This window comes from Meles meles, chromosome 3 (assembly GCF_922984935.1).
Source record: "Meles meles chromosome 3, mMelMel3.1 paternal haplotype, whole genome shotgun sequence".
Taxonomy (NCBI): Eukaryota; Metazoa; Chordata; class Mammalia; order Carnivora; family Mustelidae; genus Meles; species Meles meles.
Genome location: NC_060068.1, coordinates 46,271,033 through 46,296,547, shown reverse-complemented (window position 1 = coordinate 46,296,547; position 25,515 = coordinate 46,271,033). Strand labels below are relative to the sequence as shown.

The 25,515-nt window shown below is 44.6% G+C and overlaps 1 protein-coding gene across 5 annotated transcripts in view; it reads left to right on the top strand.

Annotated features, from left to right (window-relative positions):
• Nucleotides 1-5,449, top strand: part of ZNF608 (zinc finger protein 608) — a 113,419-nt gene extending 107,970 nt beyond the window's left edge. For 4 of the 5 annotated variants that reach the window (XM_045999387.1, XM_045999383.1, XM_045999384.1 and 1 more), the window contains 3 exons: nucleotides 1,543-1,696; nucleotides 3,775-3,856; nucleotides 4,451-5,449. In XM_045999387.1, the coding sequence (XP_045855343.1) occupies nucleotides 1,543-1,696; nucleotides 3,775-3,856; nucleotides 4,451-4,457 (243 nt within the window). In that variant the 3' untranslated portion in view covers nucleotides 4,458-5,449. Of the gene's footprint in view, nucleotides 1-1,542; nucleotides 1,697-3,774; nucleotides 3,861-4,450 lie in introns of those variants that run through there. The other variant, XM_045999386.1, reaches the window with a different exon arrangement.
• The last annotated feature ends 20,066 nt before the right edge of the window (nucleotides 5,450-25,515 follow it).

Genomic DNA, 25,515 nt, shown 5'->3' with positions numbered 1-25,515 from the left:
AGCCGCCTTTTGTTGTCGCTCTAAAAGTACTGTGTTTTGGGGGGGAAGAAGGGGGCAAGCTAGGAAATGGTCTTGAAATATAAATGGCTTTCGAGCCCAGCCGTGATTTCAAGATGCTGTTTTACCTTCACACATAACGCATGGAATGTTCCAACGTAAGCTGGTTTCACACAGGGGGGAGAGATGGCCAGAGTGCGCGTGCGTGGTGCTGGTGGGCTTTTCTGTGGCAGAATACACTACCTCGACTATCGGGAGGGCGCCTGTGAGGGGAAGGTGGACGTTCGTAGAAACCAACTTTGCAGGCATAGTATTTTGGATGCCTGATCAGATGCTGGTGGCTGCGTGTGCTGTGTTTCGGCTTGGACCCCTGGTCCTGTCCCCGTAACGTCCCGAAGCCTGGAGAGCAGGTGTCTTTGTGAAAGATGGCTCCCCCCTTGCTGCCCCCATCCCTACACCCCAAGAAAAGGGGCATCTGCTAGTTCTAGAGGCTGTCGTGAAGAGAGACAAAGGACATGGCAGTTCTTGCCTAGAAAAGAGAAGTTTGGGATAAAATGTAGGATCTATGATGTGGATGTGTCCACCACAGACTCTGTAAGTGAGAAAAGATGATTTCTGAGTCTCTTTCTGTGGGTCCTCCTCCTAGTGCAAAGATTTTTTTTCCCAGTGAGAACAAAGAACTTTAAGTGGGCTCAGTTCTGGTGGGTGGAAATGTATAGGAGAGAGTCCTTAACTGTGATTTGGGAGAACTGAGAGCTTCTCTACCGCCTTCAGAAATGGGCGGATTCTGGAATGCTTCCAGAGGCATAGGGCAACGATTTCCTGTACTCGATACTAACATACAGTGTTGAGATGCATATTTTCAGTGGACTAAACTAGAGACAGGCATGTTTAAAGTTAGGAGATAGATTCTCCCTACCCAGTGTAAACGAAATACAAGGATAATGAGAAAACTTCACTTAAATCTCTGCAACTACTTTTTTCGCCCCTTGATCAAAGTACAAAAGTTGTTTCTGGGAAGAAATTGGGTAGATTGTAATCTTGAGGTTATGAGCAGGCATTTAAAAAAAAAAAAAGTCCTCTTACTTCCAACATTTAGGAAAACCTTGATCCCTTTGGTTTACTCTTAGGTGGAAGCATTTTTTTTTTTTAAGATTTTATTTATTCATTTGATAGACAGAGATCACAAGTAGGCAGAGAGGCAGGCAGAGAGAGATGGAGAAGCAGGCTCCCTGCTGAGCAGAGAGCCCGATGTGGGGCTCGATCTCAGGACCCTGAGATCATGACCTGAGCCGAAGGCAGAGGCTTTAACCCACTGAGCCACCCAGGCACCAGTGGGAGCATTTCTTTAGTGTTGCCCTAATGCGGGCTGAAACTCACGCATGCCTTTTGAAATTGTCTTCCCATTGATCAGGAATGTTAAGTATGTCTGCATTTGTTTTTAGTCATTGACAAATACTGCTCAAGGGACGGAGGTGGTTGTAGCACTCCTGTTGGTGGCTTTTCAGAATCTTAAGAGGAGCCCATCTCTCTTTTCTGTTGCAGCCCGTGGAAAAGGCAACCGCAGAGCGGGAGCGGGAGGCAGAGAGGGAGAGGGACCGCCACTCCCCCTTCGGCCAGCGGCACTTGCACACGCACCACCACACCCACGTCGGCATGGGTTACCCACTAATCCCTGGTCAATATGACCCTTTCCAAGGTCAGCAGCTCCGTCGTTAACCGTGTGGGTCGTTCTGCTCGGGAAAACTGTTGCGCCAAGTACCTATCATGTCACAAAGTAAATACATTGAGCTTTGGGTTCACATTAACTCTAGGGAGTAAGTAAGTTTCTTAATTCTTATTTCCTAGTGGCACAGCAGAGGCGATTGGCCCCATCTTTTGTGTTCTGTTGAGATAGGAGATGACTCCCACTTAATAATTGTTGCTGGTTGATGTTATCGGTGGCTTACTGTTATCTGACCCACCGAGGGTGGCGGCCAGAGTCTGGGACACCTGAATATAACAATCAGAGGATCTGATAGCTCCTTGAGGGAAATTGCTGGGGAAAAAAAGGAAGGGATGGCGAGAGGCTTTGGTGACATTGCAGTGATTTCTTCAGGTCTTTCCCATTGCTTTCCTGCCCCCCCCCCCAGAAGTAATAGGAGTGACACGATCCTGTTTAACACTTTTTTAAAAAATTTTGTTTATTTATTTGACAGAGATCACAAGTAGGCAGAGAGGCAGGCAGAGAGAGAGAAAGGGAAGCAGTCTCCCCGCTGAGCAGAGAGCCCGATGCAGGGCTCAATCCCAGGACCCTGAGATCGTGACCTGAGCTGAAGGCAGAGGCTTAACCCACTGAGCCACCCAGGCGCCCCCGGTTTACCACTTTCAATCACCTCTAAATTCAGGGACTATTTGTAGCCGTTTATGGCTGTGACTTTCAGGATGGAGAAGCATTTTGAAGAAGCCATAGCATCGATGAGAGAGAGCCTTCGATTTGTGGTGTTATTAGCTGAGCTTGTGCTGTTTGTCTCAGCTCTGTGACCTCCGGGGGGCAGGGGTGCCGGCCCCACTGCTGCCCACAGATCCACTGGCCAGGTTCTTGCTGTCTCAGTTAGCTCAGACGGCCAGGATGAAATGTCGCAGCCCCCATGGCTTTCAACAGCAGGCATAACTTCCCATAGTTCTGGAGGCTGGGGGTCTGAGATCAGGGTAGTAGCACGGTTGCTTGGTGGTGAGTGCTCTGTGTCTGGCTTGAGGCAAGCTGCCGTCTTGCTGGGTACCTGTATGACCTCTGATCTGTGACAGAGACAGAGAGCACATGCTACCCTCTGAGGTCTCGTCTATAAGGACACGGATCTTGGTGGATCACGGTGCCATCCTTATGACCTCATTTAACCTTATTCGTTTAGGTTCTATCCTAAGATAGTTACGCTGGGGGTGAGGGCATCCACCTAGGAATTTGGGCGGGGGGGAGACACCTTCAGCCCCTACCACGGGCCACATCACCCCTTCTTTTACTGTGTGAACACGAGAGGACATGTGCGAAGGTACCTCCCAAAGTGGGAAGTGCTCTGCAGGCGCCAAGACTCGTTTCTCTTTATTCATCTCCTGTTGCTCGCCGTCAGCTAGTGGCGAGGGAGAGTACCTTTCCCCAGATTGGCACTTCTGTTTTCTTATTTTTCTGGGGTTTTGTTGTTTTTTGTTTTTGTTTTTGTTTTGCTGTAGAATGAAAAATCGCTTCCCACTGGGCAACTTTATGCCACCTGGGGCTATGCCGTTCTCTCCACGGCCGTCTCTCTCTTGCAGAGTAGAGGGGCAGGCTGTTTCTAAGTTCGATTCGCTGATTCCGTGTGAATTCCTGACTAATTCCTGACCGGGTGCCTTGTGTTCCTTCCTTCGCTGGGGAAATGTTCAAGTGTGACCCAAGTTGTTAGGAAAGTACCGTGTTCGAAGCGCATAGCGCGTTGCTGCTGTCGTTCACCGCGACTGTTGCTTCGAGTTGCGACCCGCTGCCTATTCATTCGGCTGAGCATCCCGTTCAGGAGCGCGCACAAACCATCTAGCTCCGTGCAGAGTCCGGGAGATGGACTGTCTTGGAATGGCTATTAAAAAACTGGACTCTTGGATAAATGGTGGACGTTGGTTAGACCACGCGGCTTGTGCTCGTCCTTGCTGCACGAAACGTGCCGTGTGTGTTTAGGAAAGGTCAGATGGCTGTAGTTTTTCACCTGGGGGCCTGTACCTGCTCTTATCTTTCCCAATGTCACAGAAGACCTGCATTTTTTTCCCCATCAGGCTTGACCTCGGCGGCCCTCGTTGCGTCTCAGCAGGTGGCTGCCCAGGCATCTGCATCAGGAATGTTTCCTGCACAAAGAAGGTAAATATCCTGTGCATTTCGAATCCGCTTTCTAGTAGAGGCAGCATAATGGGGGGAAGGGGGGAATATAGTATAGGCTTTTTAGATCCAAAACTTGGCTCCTTGGGGTTTTATATTATTGTAATGTGTTTTTATGTCCCTGTTGCTTCCCCTGTATGCTTACCTTCCAGGACCCTCCTTTCTTTAGCTGTAACATGGGTTAACAATGGACAGATGGGTGTGTTTTTTTTTTAAACAGTTGAAAGTCTCTCAGGTTGTCCTCACACAGCTTTGTTAGAATAATTCGCCATGACTCCCTTTGTTTTATCCTGTGTAAAAAACAAAGTTGCAAAGGGAGATACTTATCTTCAGAACGCTAAAGGTCATGTTTGTTCTTCCATACTTTGAGTCACCCCTCCCGCTGTTTGAGAAAGGAAAATAATTTCTTCCTCCATGGTGTGTATCCTTACCCTCCTGTTCATTCCCTCTCTATCGAAGGGAATCCCGTGAACAGAATAGAATTGAGATAACTAAGTCTGTCAGTCTTGGGGTTTTTGTATTTTCAGTGTCACTTGTGGCAAGAACCACGTGCTAAGGTCTTCTTTTCTCTTGCAGAGAATAACAAGATTGGAAACGTACGTTGTCATGTGACTGGATCACATGGGAAAGCGTTTTATACAAACATCAGTTCCATGGTGTTAATTTGAAATGCCTTTAATGGCAGGCAAAAACCAGTCATTTCATTTTTGTAAATTACAGATTTTATCACAGAGTAACAAATGTTGCTGTAATTAAACTTCTGTTTTATATATATATACGTATACATATATGTATATATACATATATATATATATATATATTCTTTACTTTTTTGTATCAGTAACCAGGCTCGCACACACAGGGTCTGCTGCCAAGTCGCAAACCACTCAGTAAAAAGAAATAAAAAGTGTATCTGTCATGTTGAAAAGTGTTGGCCGCAGAAGGCTGCTTACTTTCTTTTCCTTTCCACTTGTAAATAAAGGACGTTCTGTATCCGTGTGCCCGAACCTTGCATTTCCTTCCTCGATACCCCGTGAGGCCCTCAGAAAGGCTGGCTGTGATGATGACGCTTGGGTACAATTTAGATGTCTATTCGGTGGCTCCCGTTAAAGACACATCAGTGTGAAATGCTCCTGTAGTCACTGTTTGTACTTGTGTGTTGTGGGAAAAAAAAAAAAAAAGACTTATGGAAAGGCATGGGGTTGCCAGTACCACAAAAACTGTGTTGTATATAATGTAAAGATTATAATGGGGAAATAATGAGCATCTGTGAATAATGAGATGTCATTTTTTGGATAATCTTGAATGGCAAATAACCCAATAGCCTGCGTACCAGAGACATCTGTGATTGTTCTATTACTTGAATAGTCTTGCAGTCCTTTTTTTTTTTTTTTTTTTTTTAATGTTTACAATTATCCAGTTTTAGAGGAGAGAGACTTTAACGCCATTGCCTGGTTACTTGTTTTATGCTGTAATCTAGTTTATTTTATGTAAAATGTATATTGAATGCTTTCCTTTTTTATACCTGCCTTAAATAATTTGGCAATCAGAATTAAAAGGTTTTTTTTTTTATAACGGCCTCTTGTCTGTCTCGTGTTATTTCTCAATGGCTGGGAGTGATTCTCATTTTCAAAGAAAGGTTGCTTAATATTACGAACGTTCACTTTGAAAGAGAAAGTACACACATGCTGAGTTTTCTCGTGTGAGATGCTGGTGTAACATCCACGTGGTGTATTTAATTCCGTGGAAGTGTGCAAATTTACTGGGTATTTACTCCAAACACGGAGCATCGCATCAGTACAAATTGGTACATCTGGGTTTCTCTGATACGGAATGATGCTCCAAAGGTATCTGTCTCCGGACATGTGAGCAGTAGAAAAGTCAGCCATTTATTTGACTTGTCATTGAGTTGTTTCGCTGGCGTATTTTACGTCCCATGTACAGAATTAACTGCCTCTGTCCTTGCCTCCCTTCCACCCTCCCTCCCTTCCAAAGAACACTTACTAAACATCTACTTTATCTAAGGCACCATAGAGGGACTGGGATATAGCCGTGAACATAGTAGATTAAAATTCCTGTCCTCCTAGAAACTGCGTTTTCTAGTAGGTGTGGTAAGCTCCTGTATCTGCTAACGGCAGTGTTCTCCTACTCGGTGTTTGTCTACAAAGTTCTTGAAGTTGACAGACACTGTCTTGGTATAATGTGGTTAGCTCTCCTCCTCGGGGCCTCAATGAGATTTCTGCACTCCCAAGTGTTTCTTCTGCTTTCGGAAAAGGCTTGCAGGTTTGTCCGTGTTCCTGATAGATTTCCCTAGAAGGTTATTTTTCTCCAAATTTTCGCTTCGATTGTCTTTTGAATTTCATCCATGTGAGTGTTTCTAAAGACCTTGTTGGTGGTGATTTTTCCCCACGTGTGAACATTTCACATGTTTTTCACCATTTTCGTAAAGTTACTGCATGTTTTCAGTTCGATGTGTCCTTGCCAAGTCGATGGACCTTTGCAGACGCCATTTCAGCAAGTGTGTTTCCTCTGTTCCAAATACGATCTCAGGTGTGTTTGTTGATTGCCTCCCTGCTGCTGTAGTTCTAGAACAGACCGAACAATTCAGTTGTTCGAGACGCCGGAGCAGGGCTAAGGTGGTCTGCTCCCGTCTTCCACTGAATCGCTGCATTCCCGTGGCGGCAAGCCGCAGCTACGGATTCCGGGGTGATTTTCCTGCTTTTAGCAAGAAGCATTTTGTTAAAATTCTGTGACAGCCAGTCTTGCCTTTCCACCACAGAATGACTGGGTGAGTCCTTATGCCACACCAGCCTTTTTTGATCGCTACTAGTTAGGGGCCTGACTGGTTAGTCTAAACAGATGGACCCGGCTGTGCTTCGCTCTGCTGCTGTAATAAACAGGAGTGCCGGGAAATGTAGAGAAATATATGTCCAAACCCACAGTGCGACGTGAATGGTCTCTCCACCGCACCCCCCCCTCCCCCGGCTTTTACGGGAACGTTATTCATGACTGGTTTACATTAATCACTAAATGAAGTTTTGTTTCTTCGCCCGAACAGTTGGAATGTTGTCTTTGCTTATGACAACATGAAATTGCCAAAGGGCAGGGCTTGTTTATATTATGTGTGCGGGTTCTCTGGCTGAGTACATAGTCAGGACCAAATGGTAAATTAAAGATTCCCAAAAGACAAGCCTACTTGGCTCCATTATATTACTATGATGAATCTGCCATTAATACGGTTCTAATTGTTTTACTTTTATAGACATAAAATCAGTCCCCTTAGTGACTAATAATAGGGTTTATTGATTTTCCTAAACATTATTCATTCCGGGCCGGCTCCAATCAGCCTGTCCTGAACATATGCAAAGAGCCCGCCGTGCTGACACGGTGCAAATTAACTTCACGGAGAGATGGGAGCGAAGACTTGTTTACAGCTGTGGTCCCATTGAAGGCAGAATATTAACAACAAGGTAATGGGCCCCACGTAGAACCGTGGGTTCCTGGACACGGAGCGCAGCTGGCTGCTTCTTGGGAACTTGCCACTAGCATTCATCGCCGGCCGTGAACGTGAACACTCACAGAGTTAAAAGCTGGCCTTATCTGTTCCCACCGGCGCTGACCCTGATTTACTGGGGTTTCGGCCCGAGGGTCTGAGAGCCCCCAGAATGAATAGTTCTGATTGATACGGGATAAAACAGCAGTTTAAATGATAATTACTGGTCATTTCATTCCCTCCCTGACTCTGAAAAAGAGATGAGACAGGCAAAGCCATTTATTATTGTTTTTGTCACCAAACACAGTCATCCATTCCTTGCTTCCCGCAGAAGCATGAGTCACGAGTGTTGTTTACTTGGAGGAGCAAAGCCCACGATGGGCAGGGCCTCTGGTGCAGAATCTGGGTTTTTTCTTAACAAAAGCACTCTTTAAAGCGGGGCTTCCCAGCCTCGACACCTGATACTCGTAAAACCCAATTATGGTTCCCGTCGACACTGAGGCCCAGAGATAAAGTGATTTGAGGTCACAGGGCTATCAGCCCCAGGGCAAGCTTTATGACCCCCATGCTCTTCTGCTTCAGAGAAGGGATCCTAAACTCAAGAAGTAACCAGACCCAGACCATTTTCTTTGCTAAAGTCTGTTACTTTCAGCGGGGCAGATGAGAGAACTCCAGTCCACGTCTGTAGTCTTCTGTGAGACAAAACCCCGGTACAGGTTTTCCCGGAGCTGGGTAGCCACCCACACCTAGGATCCTGAGAGCCTGGAGCTCATTGCCAGAAGTTTTCCTTTATTTCCTGGTGGTCAAGGTGGTCCTTGCCACCTTCAGTCGTCTGCCACGTGCAGCTAGGAACTAGAAACCCAGAACGTGAGTTAGGTTTGGTGGGAAGGATGCTCGTGTGTCAGAGGCTGGCGGGGAAAACTGGATTCTGGTAAGTTAAAAACAAAGTGAAGCAAGCCTTGGGCACCTGGCTGGCTCAGGGATGGGGCGCGCAGCACTTGATCTCAGGGGTTAGGAGTTCAAGCCTCACATTGTTACTAAGGGGGAAAAATAAAGAGGACTCTCAAAGGAAGATGTTCAAACCACAACTCTAAGTTCATTTCCTGTAACCAGATCCTTTTCTAGGGCATTTTGTGTGCAGAGGGAGATCTGTGAAACATTTATTTGCAAAATGTAGACATTGAAACCATACCCAAACTTTTATAACGTTGTATTAGAATGGCTTCTTTATGTTAATTTAGTGGAAGCCTAAAAAAAAAAAAAAAAAAAAAGAATGGCTTGGATTTTTCTTTTTTTTTTTTCTTAAGATTTTATTTATTTGAGAGAGAGAGAGAGCGAGTGAGAGAGAGAGAACACAAGCAGAGGAAGAGGCAAAGGGAAAGGGAGAAGCAGACTCACTGCTGAGCAGGGAGCCTGATGCTGGTCTCAATCCCAGGACCCTGGGATCATAACCTGAGCAGAAAGCAGCCACTTAAGCAACTGAGTCACCCAGGTGCCCCTGACCTAGATTTTTCTGGGCCTCTGAGAGGACTTGGTTCCAGGAAGCATTTGCTGTGGGAAGAATATACTATTTGGTTAAAAAATTCCTCCTAAGAGGGGTGGCAGAAGGCTGTGGCTCAAGGCTTCCTGAGCCTCGTGCAATCATCAGAGAACCAGGTTGGAAAGAGAAAGGCGGTCTGGCTTCTCATCACCCCCCAGTGAAGGTCACTCCATCACCCACCCATCCTCCTAGATCAGATGCCGAATTTTCCAGGGTTTATTTGTAGGGTGATGATGAGCAGGTAGAGAAAAGAGGTACAATATCCCCAGCCTGGTGGGGGTGGCTTTTCAACGTGATGGTGGAGAGGGAGGGCATCTCCAGCAGGGTTGGTTGTAGGGTGTGGAATGGAAACCTTGTCTCCAAATGCCTTCAGCCCCTAGGAAATATATTCTGTACTATAGCCTGAGGCTGAGAGCAGGGTGAGCTCCCGAGCAGTCCTCCACATCCGTGGGCCTGCTTCTCTAGAACAGTCTTTGCTCAGCCTCCTCTGTATCCTTCATGTGAGTGGCCATGGGAGTTCCATGGGCCCCGTCCACAGACATCCACGTGTCTCTGTGTCTCTGCCTTAGGAGGGAAAAAGTCTTTCTCGGACAGCTGGCAGACAACCACTCGAGTCTCCTTGACCACAGTCAGGGCACATGCTCACTCCTGAACCATCACGGTTGAGAGGAAGAGATAGCTGTGACTTCCTTGGGCTGAGAAGGGTGGGAATCGCCCCTGGATCATGGATGGGAGAGGTGCCCGATGGCTTAGAACCGGGGTTCCATTAGGGAGGAAGCTGAAGGAGATTGTTTTGTTGTCTAAGCCCAGTGGCACTTGGTAGATTCTACTGACGTCCTCTGGTTCTCTTGAGGTTATGTCTGTGTCTAGGATGGGGTCTGGGTGTGAAGCAGGCAGTTCTTGGCGCATAAGCAGAACTCAGGGAGACCTTCACCTTTTACCTGATTCTCCTTTAGAGAATCCAGTGATGGGGCAGAATAAGTGTGGTGAGGCACTCATGTCATGGGCTGCACTGAACATCCAAAAAAATACAAAGGAATTCATAAGCCTACCAAGCAGGACTCTACTGGTTGGAAGAAAGATACCAGACTCCACTGTGTTCACGTAGACACACACACACACACGCACAGAGTTATGTGCTCTTTCCCCCTGCAGAAGCTCTTTAGAATTTACAGCCTGTAAGAAATAAGAGGGACCTACCATTTCCCCCAAGCAAGTAGCCCATACTATGAAGAGAAAAAGAGGAGCTCGGGCCCCTTCCTTACTGTATTAGAGGTACATCTGTGAGGTCGTGGTGGGGGGTGTTGCGGTAAGGGGACTGGAATATTAGGAAGTGTCAGGCACTGGTGTACCAAGAGAAAGGACAAATTAGCCCACTGGCAGGGAGAATCTTATCATAAACGAGGAGGATTCCTTGAGGGAAAGAGAATCCAGGCTTCCGCTTGTGGTCATTGACAGAACGATCCAAAGCTTTCGGTTGAGAAAGAGCCTTGAGTGGTTCTTGCAAAGCAGCCTTGCTGTTGCTGAAGAGGAACAATAGGTGGGTAGTTCCTGGGTAGTCCCAGTGGTGGGGGTTTGGGTGGGGAAGGCGTAATCCTCTCAACCTTTGACCTCCTCTGCCCTCTCAGAGATCACAGAGGTTGGTAGGAAGAAGGTAAGGGAACGGCCCCAATTTCCTGCCCTTCTCTCAGTCTTTCCCGGTTCTGGTTCTGGTGTGGAGAGGGTGTTTACTGGGCTGGATGGCGAGCTCAGTGCTTCCATGAGGAGGTCCCTCAGGTGGTGAGGGGTGGCCCAGGGTGCCATGCAGCAGGTCCCATGACTGGGAACACTTCGGGGAGGCTTCAGTTCCTTCCAAAGAAGGAATTTTGAAAGTGGGTGAGCAGGACAGGAGGCAGAATCCTTTTAGGAAGTATTTCCCAAGTGCCCACCAAAACGGCCTCGGGTTTCCTAGGGACACAGTGCCCAAACCTTGTGCTCACAACCCTTCTAGTCACGGCCCTCCTCTCTGTGGATCAGCCACCTCTGTGGATCTGGTCACAGGACCAGAGCCCTGCAGACTTACAGTTGACTGGGAAGATGGATGTCTTCGTTCAACCCCGGGACTCTGCCCACCAGCTCAGAAAGCTTTAGACCTGATGTGCTCAGCCTCAGAAATCTGCAGGTACCTGGCCATCTGCCACCCTCAACCCTTTCCCCTCCCCTCAGTGACAAGATACACAGAGACACGCAGTGTATTTTATGGCAACAGTTTGGTGACCAGACTGTCTGGGGACTGAAGTGGGATTCATCATGGAAAAGCCCCCAATAGGCAGCTCTGGGAAGCCCTCTGTCGGATGGCACCTTGAGCTCAGTCCCCAGGCCACTGGGGAATGGCAGACGGGCCCAGAGGTAGGAAGCTTAGTGACTCATTGCTGCCCCTTGCTTGGATTCTGTCATCGTCGTTGAGCGGCATCTCACCAAAAACATGGCACACGGCCGGGGAATTCCCAGCGCCTGTCAGAGGGCAGCCTGAACATGGTTTCTATCTTTATAGTCCTCTTGCTGGGGCAGAGCAGCTGCTGGAAGCCCCATGCAACAGTCCAGGGAGCCCAGCACATTCCCATGACTGACTCTGGAGGCTGAAGTGGGTTAACAGCACACAGATGACCAAGGAGCGTCCCCTCAGATCAGCCGAGATGGACTTCCTAATAGGAGTGAAGTACTCTGTTGGAAGGCTAAGGGTCTCCAACCTTGCTCCCCTCCACGTTGGCAACTCTGGGGTCCTCTGGGTCTTCCGAATGCCCCGCAGGCTCACCTGGGTACTGCCAGCTTCCTCATGCCGCCATGGCTTAGACGAGGGCTTGTCCGTTGTCCAGAGCAGAAAGGTATTCAAACTAAAGTAAACAAAATGGCGGATTCAGTGTAAGGCGGAGAGGACCTCCGGGAACAAGGGCAGGAAGTGCGGATAAGCTCCAAGGTGGAAGCCACTGGGACCTGTGAGGCCCCCAGGCACCTTGGCAGCCTCATCTTCCTCCTTTTTCTCTCCCATCCTCCTCTCCCTCCCCTCTCCTTCTCATCGTGGCCTCTTTGCTCTCTCTCTCTCTGCTCCCTGGCTTTCTCTGATTCTCTGAACATGTGGCCTGACTTGACCAGCAGTATTCCTAGCATCTCCGTTCTGAGTTTAGCTTCCTTGGGCCACCCCTGCACCCCTGCCATCCAGGCCCTGCATCCAAGGAGCGCTGAGTGCCAGGAACAGAAGCCCATTCAAACCAGCTTAGTTACAGAGAGCGTCTGTTGAAAGCTTATGAGTCAATCTCCTCATGTCCAGTGATAGGCAAGGAATTGGCAGGTCACAGTGGTGGTTTCTAGAAAACTCCTCAGTCTCACTGGAGTGGCCCATGGTCTCTCACCTCTGAATGTTTTGGTGCAACTGTCCCTTTCTCCTGCTTCTGCTGACGGACAGACTCGTGCTACCCTCTTAGCTTCTGGGCTGCTCTTATTAAATATGGCTTGGGATGCTTATGGACTGCCCTCTGGCCCATTTCTCAGCATCGTTTAACTGCCTCAGCCTTTCAGTTCACACTCCAAACTCCTACCCCGGGTGTAATGGATTTCCGTCCCTGTCATAACCTGATGTGGTTGGCCAGATTTGGGAGAGGAGGGACGGAATCCTAGAACTCAGGACTGTCCCTCCTAGAAGACTCAGTACGGCAGCTTCTCCGAGAGTGGAGGTGAGTGGGTCGCATTTCTCCTGTACCCTGACATGACATTCCCTCACTCATTCACGTAATTATTGAGTGCTGGTTTTAGACTAAAAGCTGTTGGGGATGCTGGAGATAAAACACTAAGAACAGATGCCCAACTCTGCCCTCATGGAGTTTACCTTCTCCTGGGAGAAGGTGACCCCAAAGAAGCATGCAAGGAAACATATACCAGGTCAGGTGGTAGCGAACCACGTAGAGACAGGCAACCTAGAGCTGAGAGGGTAGGGAGCACCTCGCATGTAGAAGAGGAAATTCCTATTTTTGTGGTAATCTAGACACGTAATTAAAGCTCCTGAAGCCCTTGGAATTGCCGGGGCGCCTGGGTGGCTCATTTGGTTTAACATCTGAGTCTTGATTTCCACTCAGGGTTGCGAGATCAAATCCTGCCTGGGATTCTGTGCTTAGCTGGGAGTCTGCTTGAGGATTCCCTCTCTCCCTCTGCCCCTCCCCAACTCTAAATCTTTAAAACAAACAAACAATACCCTTGGATTTACCTAAGTGATAAGAGTCTGTTTTGTCATGCTAAGGGGTCTCTCCAGCCACGCCCAAATATATGGTAATGAGGTGACTCTCGGCATGCCTCTCTAAGGCTTGGGTTGGGGGCTGGTTGCAGAGGAGGCAACCACGTGATGAGAGGCTTGGAAATTTTAGAGGGATGAGGACTAGAGATGGAGTTCAATCACCAATGGCCAATGACTTATAAAAGCATGACTGGACAATGAAGTTTTGATAAAAACTTAATCCTGATGATAGAATGATAATCCTAAGTATGCTTTCCTAGGTTCTAGGAGTTGTTCCAACAAATTATCAAAACCGAGGGACATCATGGGAACCCCTGATTTATTGTTGTGTAGCCTGGGAACCCATTTATGGCTGGTGTCTGGAGGGGAGGCAGTCTTCATTTAAGAGACTGAATCCTTAACCTGTGGGGACTGTGCTCACACAAGGCAGTGTCAGAATTGAATTGGCTCATGGGACACCTCTCTCAGTTGGTGTTGGAGAACTGGAGAACTGTTACTGGAAAATGATGTCATTTTATAGAGGGGGTTCAGGAAACAGACAACTGAAGGAGTTGAGGGACTATGTCATATAGATGTCTGGAAGAATAGTGCTTCAGGCAGAGGGAAGAGCAAATGCAAAGGTCCTGAGGTAGGAATGTGTTTGCACTATTTAAGGTGAGGAAGAGGACTAGAGCTAGAGCACAGGCGAGGAGTCCATTGGTAGATAAGGTATGTGTTGACATAGCCTTACAAAAGGAGCCTTCAAGTACCCAGCCAGGCAACCCGTCCCATAGTTGTGGCACAGAAAGCTCATGGACTAAAGATACAGAAATCACACAGTTAACTGAAGCGATGTCACCTCAAGCATACAGTTTGAAGCCAGTGGGAAAAAATGGAGCGGACTAATACACTTAGGCTGGGGCACAGGCCATGGAAGGGCACACCCCCTGAGTGCTATGTTGTACATAGGCTTTTGTCCAGGATAGGAGGCAGATGGGGCTTTGAGTGAGTGTCAACTATGAGTGGTCCTCATCTATATTTAGGAGATCATGAATATTCAGTGCTTTGTGTGTCTCATTTATATTTAGTGGTCATGAATATGTAGTATTTACTTGCTTCTTCCATTTCCCTTCTATCTAGGTTCACACATATATGCTCTATTTGCTTTATCTGTCTTCACCTGTCTCCCAGGTAAATAATTTAATTATCTGTGCTTGACACATCTCATGATTTGCATCAGTCCCCCTCCTTTTGTCTTGTGTAGCCGAGTTGAATATTCTCACTGTGACCGGCGTACACTGCACAAGACCTGGGAGTTGGATAGAGAATGGTGGCAAGGAAGCAGAGTCTTACAAGCCATTGTAAGGACCTAATTTTTACTCTGAAGGGGAAGTAGGAGCAGTCTATTTGGATGAGCCTAAAATTTCATCACACGCATGGGAGATTTTAGGGAAGGCAGGAGGTAGGAACAATTATGGAAGCAGATGCCAGCAGATTCTTTGCAGAGGGACGTACTTACAAAAGGGTGCTGAGAAGGTGGGTTCTCCGGACTGAGGAATAGCTATTGATTTTACTCATCTGCCTACCAGCTGTTTCAGTCTTGTCTTGGTGGCGAGGGGACAGCCCTGTGGAGGAGGAGGCAGTCACCCCATGATGTAAAGGGCGGGGCTGGGCACAGAGTGGATGGGAGTCAGCCTCGGGAACAGGTGCAGCCAGCTCTGGAAGGAAGTTAATGGGGGGATTTTGCAAGGTGGAGGGTAATATTGTACCTTTAATAAGGTTGAGAGGCACTGCTGTTCTTAGCCCATCACTCGATCCTTGCCAGAAGCTTGATGTGTCCCCCTAAGATGCCCTCTTCCGGTTATTGCTTCTATATTTTTTCCCATTGGAATGAATTGTAAATGGTCCAGAATTATGTTAATCATCCCATTTCAGTGATTTGGGTTCATTGGGCCAAGAAGTAACGCATTTAACTTCTTTGATAAAAGTTTGGTGCTGTTTGTTTATAAAGCAAAAGGATATAGCAATTTCAGTGGATATAGAGCCCTTAAAAAATCCATTTAAGCTCTACCGAAGAAATGATTTAAAAATGTCTTTGTGGAATATCATTGACTTTACTTTTTTAGGAGTCTGTCTTATTGAGAAAGAATTTGAGGGTATTCCTTTCTCATGTTCCTGTAACACAGAACTAACAAGTTATTTAAGCTGCAGATTATGTTTCTTAAAGATATTTTATAAAACCTCTGAAATGGCCACTGTCTACTATTAATATTTCTGAAAACAAAATTAATGCATGAAAACATACATATCATTTTATCTTTATTTCTAGTGAAACATTGCTTGACCAGCAAATGTTGTGTGTATCTCAAACATGTTTTGACATACTGATTGGGCATATGGGAGCAAATAGCCTCTAACATGACTCCATAACTCCTTAAAAGCCAGAAAAATTGATTCTTCTAGAATCAACCATTTAGTGGAAGTATCATAGCAGTAGAAGAAAACAGTGGTGATCTGTTTTTATTTCTGGGACGGGAGTGATGATTCTGGACATAGCATTGGATTCAGAAATCACAGAGAAAAAGATGGATAATTTGACCACATTAAAGAATTTAAATTAAAGAATTTAAAGTTGCATTTGGGACCTCATCAATAAAGTCAGATAACAGACAAGAAACTGGGGGAAATATTTGCGAAATTTACTGCAGGCAAAGGGCCAATTTGGATACTGATATTATTTTTTTACAAGCATTGAGCCAGCATAGAAAAGAGAGAACTGGAGAGTTGTTGCTGGAAAATGATGTCATTTTATAGAGGGCGTTCAGGAAACAGACAGCTGAAGGAGTTGGAGGAATATGTCATATAGATGTCTGGAAGAATATTGTTTCAGGCAGAGAGAAGAGAAAGTGCGAAGGTCCTGAGGTAGAAATGTGTTTGGATCATTTAGTGGTCTCATCTCTCATAGAAAAGAGAGATGAGGGGTGCCTGGGTGGCTCAGTGGGTTAAGCCTCTGCCTTTGGCTCAGGTCATGATCTCAGGGTCCTGGGATGGAACACCGCGTTGGGCTCTCTGCTCAGCGGGGAGCCTACTTCCTCCTTTCACTCTGCCTGCCTCTCTGCCTACTTGTGATCTCTGTCAAATAAATAAATAAAAATCTTAAAAAAAAAAAAAAAGAATAGGTTGGGGACGCCTGGGTGGCTCAGTCGGTTAAACACTGGACTCTTGGTTTCAGCTCAGGTCAGGGGTGAGATAAGGTGACTCTGCACTCAGCGGGGAGTTGGCTTGAGAGTCTCTCTCCCTCTCTGTCTGTCCCTCCCTCTTGCAGTCCCTCCCCCCAAATAAATGAATAAGTCTTAAAAAAAAACAACAGATTCAGTAACCCTCTTACAATGCTCAATAGTTTGGAGCTAATAATAGAATATACGCATTGGGAAGAAGTCTATCTAAAATTGTTTTGATAGAAGTTAATTTCGTTTTGAAACAGTAGAGCTTCATCATTTTAAGAAACCGGTTGTGAGGGGTGTTGAGGAGTGGATGGTGGACTCCTCTGCATAATGGCTGCCATTTTTATTTATTTTTAATTATTTTTATTTTTTTTTAATATTTTATTTATTTGACAGAGAGAGATCACAAGTAGGCAGAGAGGCAGGCAGAGAGAGAGAAGAAGCAGGCTCCCCGCGGAGCAGAGCCCTACGTGGGGCTCGATCCCAGGACCCTGGGATCATGACCTGAGCTGAAGGCAGAGGCTTTAACCCACTGAGCCACCCAGGCGCCCCTGGCTGCCATTTTTAAAGGGCACTTTGGAGACCTTGGAGTCAGGATACATGTAGTGGTTTAGATGCTTAGCAAGAATGAGGTTTGGTGAGTAGTTAAGGTTAGTTAATGCCCAGAGTAACAGTCTTCCTTTTTTTTCCCCCTGGTTTAGCATCTTCAGACAGGCAGTACCCAATAGGACTAGGAGCTATTAAGCCTGTTTAGCATATACTCGTACACTCATATATACGTATTTCTATGTCACTAGAGTAAAGCCTCCATTTTTTAAATTTCGCATATGCCTGGAGAAATCTTTGCCTATTTTTTTGATTTCAAGCTTTCTGAATCATTTGTTTTAGATGTGTCTCTTTTATGCAGAATAGAGGTAAATTTCCCTATAAAATCCAATCTGAAAATCTCTTTCTTTTCATAGTCAAATTTAGCACTTGTTAATTTTTGGCTATGAAAGATTTGCTTGTTTCTGCAATGTCATATTATGTTTTCTTTTTGCTTATTTTAACATTGTAATTCTTTTGACATTTGAGAAGGTTTGTATTTCTGTACCTGTATTTTGTATTTTTGTGTGAACATTTTCTCCAACTCTTCTGTAGTATAGAAAGGTATAATTACCTCATATAAGGCTATATACGGCATAATAACCTCAAATACTATCATCAGTGATAAAATTAGCTTATGTTCTCTTCTTTCTCCATAAATATACTCCTTGCTTCAACTTCATTGTCTTTTTTACTGTCATTTTTGTAGTGCTAATTATGTTTTCACTTCTGCCCCTCATTTTGCCAATATTAAATAACATTCTTCTGTGCTCATTTAATTTCTACCTCCTATCTTCTCCTCTCAGTTTTTATTTTATTGGCTTCTAAAAACATGTTATAGAAAAACATTTTCCGTACTTAAAAAGAATTGTACGTGATTTGATCTTTTGCCTAGCTATCCAGAGGATTATTATTTATCTTAAAATTCCCATGATTTATTAGAGTGTATCTCAATGTTAGTTGTTTCCCCTAATACATGATATGCCATTTGAATGTGTAGATACAAGTCTTCATTTATTGCAGGAAAGCTTTCTTACCGATTATTTAAAAATACTTGCTCTGCTTTACTTTCCCTTCTTGAAGATTCCAGTTGTGGGCATGTGGGATACTTTTTCACTTTTCATTTTATCTTTTATAATTGTTATTATCTTTCTAATTCTTTTAATTTTTTTTCTTTCTATCTATCTCATTTTATTAGCTGATTTCATTTCTAGCTTTAATATTCCTTTTTGGGTTTTCTGTAGTATCTGTTTTCCCCTTGGCTCGTTCATTAAAAAAACAGTTTCCCTTATTTCTTTCTTTTGTCTTTCTTCCCCAAGTTCTGCCACACATATTTTATCCTGTTTGGTCTTCCCAGCTCTGTGTTCTTATATTTTTATTTTTTAAGACTTCTATGGAGATAATTGTTTTATTAGTAACTTTAACATATCCTGGTAAAATTTGTGACTATAGATTTCATCTACCCTATGGCTATATATATATATATTTTTTTTTAAATGATTTTATTTATTTATTTCACAGAGCAAGAGCACAGGCAGATGGAGCGGGAAAGGGAGAAGCAGGCTCTCTGCTGAGCAGAGAGCCCAATGTGAGGTTCCATCCCAGGACCCCAAGGTTATGACCTGAGCCAAAGGCAGACGCTTGACCAAGTGAGCCACCCAAGCATCCCTATGGCAATATTTTCGAGTGTTTTTTTAAATCTCTTACTCAGTTTTGATGTTTTAATTTTTTTTTCAGCCTCATACCAATTATGCTTCACATGATTGATTGGGTTATATTTTCCTGGACCATCTATTTACTTATAGGCTCTGTTGTTAAGGGTGGGAAGTAGGGCAAGATGAAATTCTAGGCTTTGTAACTTAAGAGTCTTACGTGGCATCTCTGTGTTCTGCCCTCACTGCTTCCTGATTCTCTCTGAGCTTCGTGGTGTGATCTCAGCGCTGTTAAATCTCAATCATCTCGGAGCCAGCCTTCTATGTAGTCTTTTACTTTACTGTGGCTCCCTTTCAGTTGCTACTCACCAGTTCCCTTCACCCCTTCCTGGATGGCTCTCTGCAAAATCCAGAATAGCTCCCCTGGGGGCTCTGCTTGGTCTCAGCTGTGGGAGGCAGCATGAGCAATAAGAAGTCTGTAGTGTGCTTAGTATCCAAGTTTGTCTCAAATGTTTTACTCACAGTCCTGTTCGTTCAGTCCAGCTTCTAGGAAGAGGAGTGAGATTCTGAACCAAACTCCCTTTGTCTACATCAGAAACATATTTTATTCTCATATTTCAAACAGTTTTAGTTCTATCGTTTTTATTGCGTGAATCATAGATGACTAAATGATTGTTTTAAGAATTATTTTAAGCCAAACAGAAGAATAAAGGAAATAAAGTCTCCCTTAATACCTCTTCTCAAGCTAAAAAAAGCAACTCTGTGTCACTGGTTAGTATAGGTCTTTCTAGATATTTCTCTGTGTGTGTGAAATTGATATGAGATATTTTGAAATTCATATATATAAGAGCACCTCTGTGGCTCAGTCAGTAAAGCATCTGACTGTTGATTTTTGCCTCAGGTCATGATGTTAGGGTCGTGAGATCAAGCCCTGTGTCAGGCTCCTTGCTGTGCGTGGAGCCTGGTTGAGATTCTCTCTCTCGCCCTCTATCTGTGCCCTAACTCCCTCCTGTGCATGCACCTGTTTGCACGTGCTCTCTCTGTCTCTTTAAAAAAAAAAATGAAAGTCATATCTTTGACCTTGACCTTTGTTAACGCTCATTTTTTTTTTCTGGTTTCTGTTCCCTTATCTCATTCTGCCGGGCTCTCTGCTCCGTGGGGAGCCTGCTTCCTCCTCTCTCTCTGCCTGCCTCTCTGCCTACTTGTGATCTCTCTCTGTCAAATAAAAAAAAAAAAAAAAAAAAAAAAGAATTATTTATTGGTCTTGACATAGCAGTCCTTTCTTCCTCCAACGACAGAATATTCAACAAACATTAACCATTATGATGGTGGTGATTTTGCCATTTCTTTCATCCAAGCTTTCATTTAAACTCCTTTCCAAAATCTGAAAGCAACACCTGACGTTCTGCTCCTCCTCCATACCCTTTCTCTCTCTCCAATCCTTCTGTATTTCTAGCAGATTCTAAGATCGTTTCTCATCACAGGACAAGACCTCTTTCTGGGAATATGATTCTGGAGGAATACTACATTTTGGATTTTTTTTTTTCTAACAGTGTCTTTTCTGTCCCCTGATGTGCAGTTAGCATTTTTTTTTTAATTATGAGAATGAATTGAAGTATCCAAATTCATATTTCAGAGGTAAGACTTGATGAAATGTTTTGTTTTGAGCATTCACTGTAACGTTAAACAGTTTCTCTTCCTGATCCTAACCATGAAAAAGTTTGCCTTATTATATGTCATTTTTTTCTGTATGAAGTAAGATTAAAGAAAGGGTTTATTCTTGGCAGTCTTTAACTTCATGCTGAGACACTGAGTTAGACTCACGGACACTGCCTAACCTCAGAACTCTCATTCTCTTCTGCCAGATAAAGAAGGACAGACATCACTCTTGTGGCTACTCTGTTAGTCACCCGATAGAAAGGCTGATCCTGGACCATCTATCATTTGGACAAAATAGTCATTTGGTACAGTTTGGGTTTTCAGAGTTTACTCATCCACAACAAGGATAAAGAATAGCTACATAAGGGGAATTCTTCACCAATGGAATTGCTTGGGGAAAAAAAAGAAAGAAAATGAAAACCTAAAATCATTGCCCTTAGGAGAAGCAGATGCTTCTAAAAGCGTCTATACTGCAAAAAAATGTTTTTTTTTTTCCTTTCTACATTATCATCTAGGCTCTGGGGGGTCCATGAACCGTCCTGAAGTAAATGGCAGCATTTTGCAGGACGTGATCATATAAGGATTCTTCTGGAACAAAAGACATTTCATTTTAATTAGATTCCAAGGGTAGAAATGAATGAGGTTTAAGAAATACTATTAAGTAATACCAATAGTTTCCTAGCATTTTGTTTGTCTGTCTTGTGGTCCTTTGTTGTTCCCGCCTGGCATCCATTTCCTTGCTTTCTAATGCTCTTCCCATGTCCCATGGGGGACTCTGTCCTTGGCTCTCAGTCCAGAGACTGCAGGCAGGGTCCCCCGCCCCTGCTCTGGGGATGCTCAGGCTCAGATGTGGTGGGTCAGCATATTCTGCCCTCCTGGCCAAAGGGAGTGGTTCAGGGGTGCTCTGGTGACTCACTACAGGCCCTCAAAGTTTCTGTCCGAGAATTTGCTGGAACTACAGGGAAGTTGCTGAGCAGATTGACTTTAACTCTGGGTCTGATGGACCCTCCCTCCATGGGGTGAGGGCTTTCCCCAAAGCAAACTTTATAGGAAATAAAGTTGAGCAAAAAGATAGCAGGAGAACTTCGTGATACCTTTCAGAGCCCAGAAGTGTGTCTAAAGTGGTCCTCCTTCCGGACTTTTTCAGCTGTCTGAACCAAGAAACACCCCTCCCCCACTCTTCCATTGGTTTGTGAACTGAAATGAGTTTGAGTTGGGAATTTGTCGCTTGAGTGACAAAGAGTCTTGCCTGACATCTCTCCTCCTTGTGTATATACGTATTTATACCTTGTTTCCGAATACGTCTGGGAATAGCCTTTGTACAAGTTGCTGCATGTGGCAATATACCAAGATTCATGGTATGAATATCATTGACCATTTTGCATATTTAAGTCTGTTGTGCTTTTTTTTTTTTTTAAGATTTTATTTATTTATCCGAGAGAGAGCACAAGCACAGGGAGAAACGGAGGGAGAGGGAGAAGCAGACTCTCCACTGAGCAAGGAGCCCAATGCAGAACTTGAACCCAGGACCCTGGGATTCTGACCTGAGCCAAAGGCAGATGCTTAACTGATTGAGCCACCCAGGCATCCCTCTGTTGAGCTTTTCAAAAGCCAAGAAGACAGCTGTTTGTTTTTCTAGCATGTACTGTAGCTTATATTTTCTTTGTGGCCTATCAGGTTTTGCTCCTGGGAAAGAAAAAAAAAAGTTTTCCTGCCAAAAAGGACTTTCATGTTCATTGAGCTTCATCTGATATTTCCTCAAGGCACGGTGGATGCCTCCTCCCCCACACCCTGAGACCCTAAGAAGGGAGTGGAAGAAATCAGACAAATAAAAGGGCACCCGACTGTGACCTCAGGATCGTTCTTACTCTTTCATTTGGGCAACAAGAAAGGGTGCCTGTCATGGTTGACTCTGTGAAGTTAGCAGAGGAAACAAAGCATCGTTTTGAAAAATCTGCTCATGGTGCTGACATCATGGGTTCTCCTATCAAAGGTACAGTCACAAAGAGATGGAAAAATTCTGCAAGACGCTCAAGTACTCTTTCAGCTTCTGAGAAAAATCAATACCCTCTTCACTCTCCTGGTTGCTTGCATAAAATATTGACCGCAGATACATTGCTTTTAGTCCTTATGTAAAAACGCCCATCTTCATCGTCCGCCGGGTCCTAATTGTTTCCCCTCCCCTCTCAACAGCAAGAATAATGCGAGGACAGCTAAAAGCAGAACTATATAGTTATTTTATAACTGGCACTAACAAATTTCGCCAATTACAGAGTCCATTCTGTAAGCAATGAATGTGTGGCTCCCAATTAATCTCGTGCACCTCTAGGCAAGGTCTAAATCAGCTGGATACAGCTAAAGCAATTTGCACACAGCTAAAAGCAAATTGGAAAGTAAGTGTCCCATGCTGCTGCCTATCTTTCCAAGCCAAAGACACAATCAGTATTCTGGCAGCGGCCCTCCATCATGTTATTTGCAGCTATCAATTTTAATTATAACAATTATTGATTAGTTGGGAAAGTGAATAATCTGAAGCTCAAATAAATGACTTTCCTGTTCCAGGAGCCCCGTCCTGCCTCTCGCGAGGTATTGCTGAGTCCTGCTTAAAGATTCCACTTGGGTTCTGGATGGTTCCCTCCTCCTTGCTCCCTGGCCTCCCCACCCCCACACACAGTCTTCGTTTTGCAGTTTGGCTTAAAGACTGCCCTGACCGGAAATGAAGCCTGGTCGGCATCTTGTTTCTCATCGCAGAGTTTAAGAGACAATTATGGAAGAGGCATGACGGTTTTTGAAAATTTTGAATTCGTTCACCTGTTTCTTTTCAGGTGGGTGAAGAAGGGAGAAAAGAAATCCAATAGGAAGAGAGGAAAATAGAGCCAAAGGGAGAAAGCTTGGTCAGCTCCATCAGCCTGGTCGCAGATGGAGCAAGCAAATGAGTATGGCGTAGTGAAAAAAATAGTTTGGGGATCGAATACGTGAAAGCGCTCTGTCTTGAGATGAGGGTCATGTACCTTAACTCTGTGATCTTGGGGAAATCAGGTAACATCGCCGATCCTTTACCTGCTAATCTGTAGAACAGGGATGAGAATAACACAGTGAGAACACTACGTTGAGGTAGGTTTTTTTTTGTTTTTGTTTTGTTTGTTTGTTTTTTACCTCCAGTAAAGGGGGTTGAGAGCGAGACGCAGTGCAATGAGGCATTCCATAAGAAAGGGTTCTCTGACATGGTTGTAAATGTGACCTTGAGCTCTCTCCGACACGGTCTATCATCCTTGTTAAATTAGCCGCGTTCTCCTTTGACTCAATTTTCTCCTGTCAGATTCTGCATGAAGGAAGCCCTGGAGAGGTAGGCGGTTCTAGAGATGATAGCTATGAACATAAATAAATTCACCTCTCGGTTTGTGAAATAGATGCACGCTAGCAAATTTGGCTATAAAGTGAATTTCTGCAAAGCAAATCCCATTTCTCTGTTGATGTCTATTATAAAAATCAGATATATATCCGTGGAAAAGAATTTCCCAAGATACTAAGTCAAAATGGTTAGAGGACAGCGGCAGTTACTTTGAAGTGTGTTCAGGATTTTGAAGTATTTGGCACGATGTTCCCGATTCTGGGATCCATCTGGAACCTATCTTTGCAGAAAAGGCTCTAAACTAACTAAAATGACCCTTAAAAATGCTCTTGGAACTAAGCTCCCCTTCTCAACTCCAGTCTAGATATCTGCGAAGTCCGTGGACCTGAGCTGTAATCATGCGTGTTGCTAGTAGATGGTATAGACTAGCATGCCAAATACTCCAGCTCCTTAAATTTTGGGGGAGAGAGTAGAAAATCAAAGAATTTGGGGCTTGATCCCTTTCTTAATCTAAGAATTCAGCATAATGAGCTTATTAATAAGAGGCTAGGTGGAGATGAACACCTCCCAGTGTGGCGCTTTAGGCGGTTTCGTCCAGATGCCACCATTACTGTCCAGGGAGTTCATGGTGGGCGAGGTCCTGCAGCAGCATGTGGTCCAAGAACGAATGCAAGATCAGAACCTTCTTAAGCTTGGCAGTTAAAGCCTCGAGTAGCTCACAATCAGTCTTCGCTTGATTCTTCTTCTAGGAAGAATCACACGTTTGGAGAAGCGTGCTCGAACCTCATGGAACAAATAGCCAAATCCTTTGCTTCATGAAGATCAGTTTTTCCCTATGGATTTCCCAGAAATAATTTCAAATCGTGTGGGGGTCCAAGCTACTTTTCTTTTTCTTGCTCATTTTAAAGGAAAGACGTGACCTGCTTAGTTTGCTCTGTGTCAGAGAATTTGATTTACGAATACATGTGTTCTCATATAATTGCTAGCAAGTCTGTCACCATATTTCAAGGGAAGCTATTTATGACTTTCGTAAACATTTAAATTAAACACCAGAGTAAAATAAGATGTACAACCGTGACATGAGAAGGAATTTAAACCATTCCAGAGCTATTATTTCTTTCAAACATCCTATTTGGATATGCAAGATTAGTCGTATGGGGCATACCGTAGAGTATCAGATTCTTTTCTAAAGGATCCCATTGTATTTTTGCCTTTGAATCTTTGCTTTAACATATGTTATAAAACACACAATACTCTATTTCCATACTTGGTGCTTCAACTGCTTTAATGATTTACCACAATTCAATTGAAATTCTTCCTAGGAATAGAATGGGCACACAATTTCCTTATTTGATAAGAGATTATTTAGCAAAGGTTGTACTTGGACCAAGAATGTTCTTAGGGTTATAGCTACATTTCTTTTCTTTTTTAAGATTTTACTTATTTATTTGTCAGAGAGGGAGAGCGAGCGCACAAGCATGGGGAGCAGCAGGCAGAGGGAGAAGCTCCCCACTGAGCAGGGAGCCTAATGCCGAGATTCCATCCCAGGACCCTGGGATGGACCTGAGCCCAAGGCAGATGCTTAATCAACTGAGCCACCCAGGCGTCCCTATAGCTACATTTCAAACGCATGTGACTTTCATTGAATGCAGGGTAATTTGCTGGAATCCATCAAAGTATGAGGCCATCACGCATGGTAGCAGAAGCATGAGATTTGGTATCTAAAGCCCTCTGGTTACACCTTGAATCTGTGCCATTTGGTTTTATGTCCCTGGGCAAGTTATTTAACTTCGGTAAGTATCGGATCTCTCATCAATGAAGTGGGGACAACAAAGCAAAATGGGTATAAAAGAGAAAATAAGGGGCACCCGGGTGGCTCAGTGGGTTAAAGCC